The sequence below is a fragment of the Sinocyclocheilus grahami genome, unplaced genomic scaffold (assembly GCF_001515645.1).
Source record: "Sinocyclocheilus grahami isolate Dianchi unplaced genomic scaffold, SAMN03320097.WGS_v1.1 scaffold181.1, whole genome shotgun sequence".
In the NCBI taxonomy this organism is placed as follows: domain Eukaryota; kingdom Metazoa; phylum Chordata; class Actinopteri; order Cypriniformes; family Cyprinidae; genus Sinocyclocheilus; species Sinocyclocheilus grahami.
In genome coordinates, this window is record NW_015505360.1 from 620,638 (window position 1) to 626,225 (window position 5,588).

The 5,588-nt window shown below is 35.7% G+C and overlaps 1 protein-coding gene across 1 annotated transcript in view; it reads right to left on the bottom strand.

The window, feature by feature from the left end:
- Positions 1–4,364, bottom strand: part of LOC107594321 (B-cell receptor CD22-like) — a 7,779-nt gene extending 3,415 nt beyond the window's left edge. Inside the window, exons 1-4 of the mRNA XM_016284335.1 lie at positions 4,334–4,364; positions 3,325–3,522; positions 408–659; positions 6–288 (exon numbers count right to left, since the gene is read on the bottom strand). Coding sequence (XP_016139821.1) covers positions 6–288; positions 408–659; positions 3,325–3,522; positions 4,334–4,364 — 764 coding nt within the window. The remainder of the gene's footprint in view (positions 1–5; positions 289–407; positions 660–3,324; positions 3,523–4,333) is intronic.
- Between the last annotated feature and the right edge of the window lie 1,224 nt (positions 4,365–5,588).

Sequence of the window (5,588 nt, forward strand, 5' to 3'; positions counted from 1 at the left end):
TGAATCTGCAGTAGTAGATGTGTTTATCAGCTTCTGTTACATCTGTCAAAGTGATATTGTGAGTGTCTTCATTTTCTCTGACACACTGAACTCGTCCTCTGTTTTCTGGAACTAAACACAGGTTCGGTAGATCTCCATCAGTTACAGGAGGTTTGGTCCAGAAGACTTTTTCAATCTCATAACCACTAGGATATTTTAAAGCACAGGACATTTTCACTGTTGATCCCTTTAATGCACAAACATATGAAGGGCTGTAATTCACTCCCCAATCCTGCTGACCATCAACATCTGAAACACGAAACACAGATATGAGAAATATTATTAGGCTTTCAAACACATGAATCTTTCATTTCTATTAGATTTCAGCTGATGTCGAACTTTGTGTGAAATAATCAGTGTGTACTCACATTCTACTTTAAGATAAACAGGTGGAGAGATCAGATGTTCATATCCTGAAACAGCACATCTATAGTTTCCTGCATCAGCACGTCTGACTGACTGCAGCTGAAGCTGATTCACGTTCACGGTTCCTGTAGTTAATCTCTGAGTGTTTCTGTACCAGATGAATGTTGTTTGTTGAGGCAGAGAGCAGCTGCTTTTACATCTCAGAGTGACTGGATCTCCATCTTTCACACTCTGCTGTGTCTCCACCTGCAGGTCTGACAGAACAACAACAACAACTCTATTTCTCTATTTCTCTATTTCACCATCATCTTAAAGTGATAGTTCACACAAAAACAAAACTGCTGTTATTCTAAAGCCATGTGTCCTCCTTTCTTTTTCAGAACACATTGTTAAAAAATGTCCTGCTTGAGATTATCCGTTTAATAGCAGTTCAATTCGTGTTTACATGTATTGCACTTTTCACAACACAAAATCATTTCAAAGCTTTACAGCCAATGCATGCTTCAATGAAACAATGTCTTTGCAGCCAAATAAATATTCTAGCATTACTTCCTTTAATCTCTTCCTTTATTTTCTTTTAATCACGTGACTGTCAAGACAAAAACTAATCTCTTCTGGCAACAACATAATATCATATAACAATAATGTACAGCTCTAACATAATGCAAGTCATGTTCAGTTAAACAGATGAAATGAAATGTGAATGGTGACCTTCTTCAGGCTTTAAAAACAGGATGCAAAAGCATTCAAAAACACTCATGCAACTCATATTTTATATTCCAAGTGGATTCTCTAAATGGTGCGCACTTGTTCAATGACAAAAACTGCTGTGAGGTCAAGATGTTTTGGCTAAATAAGAAATTGCATTTTGGTTTGCTACTTTTTTCTTTATGAACCCTATCACGCATCTTCAGAACACCTGGAATGCAAGTCAAAAGTCACATTATTTTAAGACAGTTTGCAACTTTTGTTAAAGCATTAAGAAGGTCACAATTTACAGTCATTATATGAACAACCAATCAGGACATTTTATGACATTTCTCTTTTTGTGTTCAGAAAAAGAAAGAATGCCATTCGACAGATGCAGTTACATAATAAAGTGCTTGATGTGTGTGTTTGTATGTGTCTCAGGGGCGCAACTGCACATTTGCCGAGGGGTATGCAAGATCAGTGTCGGCGTCCCCCTTTATTCTAGCAGCCTCTAACCCTAACTCATGCAGAAAACTTTCTGCAAGTCAATGACCAAAAGCCCATTACTAGCTTGTGCATGCAAGGATACAAACTCATTAGGAGTGAAAAAAGTGACACAGGTTTGAACCCCCTTCCCCTGTTTTTAATACCATAGGGAAAAAAGTGAAAAGAAAAAAAGAAGAAAAGTGTGTCACATAACATCCCCTTTAACTCCTGATGGCAGACCCCAGACAGCAGAACACATTTCTTTTATTCGTTTTTATCTTCAAACACATGTACTATTGCTCACTTTTTAGTTAGGTAATTTGAATATATGTATAATTTGCCTCAAAATTATTAATATTTTTGCACATTTTTGTATAGTAAAATTCATTTTAAAGAGCATTCGCATTTTTTATTTTTTTTTCATTTTTACTTAAAGAGATAATTCATGGAAAATGTGCCATGTTAAGTGGAAGATTTTTGCCAAGATTTCACCTGGCAGAAAAACAAATACTATTAAAATGAATGTCATGATTCACACTATGACCACTAAATGGCAGCAGAGGATCATTTATTGTCTCCTTTACCATTTTCACTCTGTAATATAGTTCTTTTCACATGTTTTGCTAGTGGATTTATATTTAGACATTATAAAATCACTATTATAACATTTAAAATATATTTTTTGTCAAAGTTCAGCATTGTTTTGTTGTGAAATAGGAAGTAGCAAGAGTTTTCAACTCACTGAATCTACTTGAATTACACAGATGTCCTATTTTGAATTTACAACGGCAATCTTCAGAGAAAAGTGGCTAGTGGCTAGTGGCAATAGAGACTCAGAAACGAACTGATATTAATCACTTTGACCTTCTCTAAAATAATGTAAGAATGTAAAATAAGTTTTTTTCATGCATTTAAATATGGTTTCTTTTTCTTTTCATTTTCATTTCAAAAAATTAGCGCATCATTTCTAGTACATTTAACTGCACAGTGCTCACATTTGGCCTACTTGTGCATTAAATTATAAATAAAAAATATTACATAGCCTATCATCTTGCACCCTATTGTGATCTCGAATTGCACAATATTTCAGTAGGCTGCATGCATTTGAGAGACGTTCTTAAACGTAATGCACAAACATGCATGCAGTTTTGCAGTTTTAGTCGCCATTTTGGTAATTTTGTGACTTAACTGACGATGTAGGTCTATGCTCGCAGTTTCTAGTGCGGTTTATTTATGAAGTGAGCGTGCGCCTCATTCGTGTACTGTTGAAGAGCGTGCGCCGTGAGCACAGTAAAACGGCTGACAGGACAGGAAAGCTTTTTACTGACATATAACAATATCTCATCAGACCGCAGTTCCCTGTTGTTCTACTGAAACTCATTTGGCACATGTACCTGAGGGCAAGCTGAAGTGACCGTCTGGAAAGTCTCCCGTTTGTTGTGGTCGCAAAGAGATATGGCCGTTCCGCGTTTTAATACGTTTTTACATTGTACACGTAATTTATACATATACATTTATACATTTTTGAACTCATTGAAATGCTCAAAAACATGTTGCATTCATTATTTTTAATAACTAAGCTTTTGATTATTTATAACGTTTTATTAAAGAAGATTTTCACAGAATGATTTTGTCAAAATGGCGCCCCCCTATGTGTGGCGCCCCTATGCACTGCATATACTGCATACCCCGTTTTTGCGCCACTGACATTGTGTCTGTGGTGTATTTCTGAGAGTTCACTACCGGTGACATCCAGCTGAGCTCCAGGAATCTCCGTCCATGTTCCTCTGTTTGTAGTGAATCTGCAGTAGTAGATGTGTTTATCAGCTTCTGTTACATCTGTCAAAGTGATACTGTGAGTGTCTTCATTTTCTCTGACACACTGAACTCGTCCTCTGTTTTCTGGAACTAAACACAGGAAGACAGAACATAGGAACAATACTTCAAAATAAGAGTCAATAAAACACAAGACAGGGGAACGTGTAACAATTAATGCTCTTCAAAATCACTAACAGATCTATTGAATAACTCCCAAAAACATGAGAACTGGGATTCATTGCTCAAATCTTTTCTGCACTTCTTTTCACTTTTCTGTCATCCGGTGGTCAAAAAGATGAAGCACATTTTACTGCCAGTTACAGAAGTTAGTTTAGGAGCAATAAAAGTTATCAAAGCAATCGTTGTAGTTTTTACAGTGTGCACTTACCTGTACTTACAGTGTACTTGCTTCAGAAAGTACTGGAAGATATAAGGAAAGTACGTGGGTTAGGTTTAGGGTTAGGGTTAGGATCAGAGATAGTACATAGTTATTACCCAGTTATTGTAATTACTATAGCAAGTACATAGTATGTACATTTATTTTATCTGTTTTTTATATCATTCATTCGATGAGATCAGAAACAAAGAGGTGACAGCAAATATTACACAAGCATATACTTCTGAATCTTCATATAAAATGAGATTTCAAACTTCAAAAGCATATCGCCATAACACTTTGCAAGGTGAGTAAATGACCAAATGATGTAAATGAGGTTATTTTGTGCTAAAAATTCAAAATACTGGAGGTGAATCTGAATCCCTGTGACTTAAGATTGAATATCAGCTGTTTGAAACTCAATTATAAACTGATTGCATAAAAATGATATTACAAATGTATTCTCACACAAACTTTAGCAATACTCAGCACGTGTCTGTCACTAAGACACACCATCTACAGAAGAGGATGTGTAACAACATCTACAGTGTTTCTTACAGTGCAACATCTTTAGGATTTCCTCAAACATCACGTATCTAGAGATTCAGTAATAAAGAGATACAGTAAAGTGTCTTTCTTTCCTCATGAATAGCATTAAACTAGAAATAAACTGTAGGATTATACAAACTATTGATAATATAAATCATGAAACCAGAAATATTATTATGTAGATAGCAACTCAAAACAGACCCAAAATATGTACTGTTTATTTCCATTCTCAGTATTCATATTCACCACTTCTTTCCTTCTGTCCTTATATCCTAATATATAATACTATCACTAATGATTAAAAACATGGAAGATACGAGAGAAATGCTTACGTTGGATGTCAAACTTTATTAGGTTACTTTAATAAAGATGCAGTAGAACAAAATCCACTCAGATATAAGAGCAGCTAGAGACTTTAATACAATTGTCCAGAGCTTAACAAGACAACGCTGCTTGAAAATAACATCATTAGAAACCATAAATGGGGTCTTTCTATTACACTAAACTACATTATTGCGATGTTACTTTAAATACCAGAAATACACCGGGTAAAATGCATTTGCAAGTGCAGCACAAATATAAAGAAAATGTGTAATGTACAATATAGGAAAGACTGGGGAAAAAAACAATTCTGCAACCTGCTATAAGCTCGATTACAGTATACACTGTTACTTCAAGAAGGTTTAAGAAAATTGATAATGAAGCAAGCATCAAAATATGGTATTTATGAGTTTCTGAGGAGCATCAGTATTTCCATCTGAGCAGTAATACTGTGAGGAGAGTTTAATGTGGATCTGCTGAAGTTACTGCTAGAGTCTCATATTCAGAAGATCTGGACTGAAGCCGGAGAGCCGTGTAGGTGTCATCAGGAGCTCTGGAGTCACCAGACTGTGAACAGAACAGCCTGTGTTTATATGGATCTGCTGAACGTGAGTGTAAAAAGTGTTTGAGACATTTACTGACTCTGATCGTGCTGTAAATGTCAGATGTTCTGGACACTGGATCCAGAGCTGTGTATGTATCATCACTCGAGTCAGCCGTCTATAGAGAAAGATTGTCTTTTATTTATAGCTCAGTGCAGCAATATCATCAAATATTGCAGTTGTAGATGGAGGTGTGTGTTTGCCTGCTTTTGATTCACGTCTTCAGTTCCACATTCTCTCCGCCTCTTCCTACTGAAAACAGGAGAAAACTATTAAAATACATCAAATAAATAAAACATACTAAAAGGCAAGAAAAAGTCAATTTTCTCTAGATGTGAGAT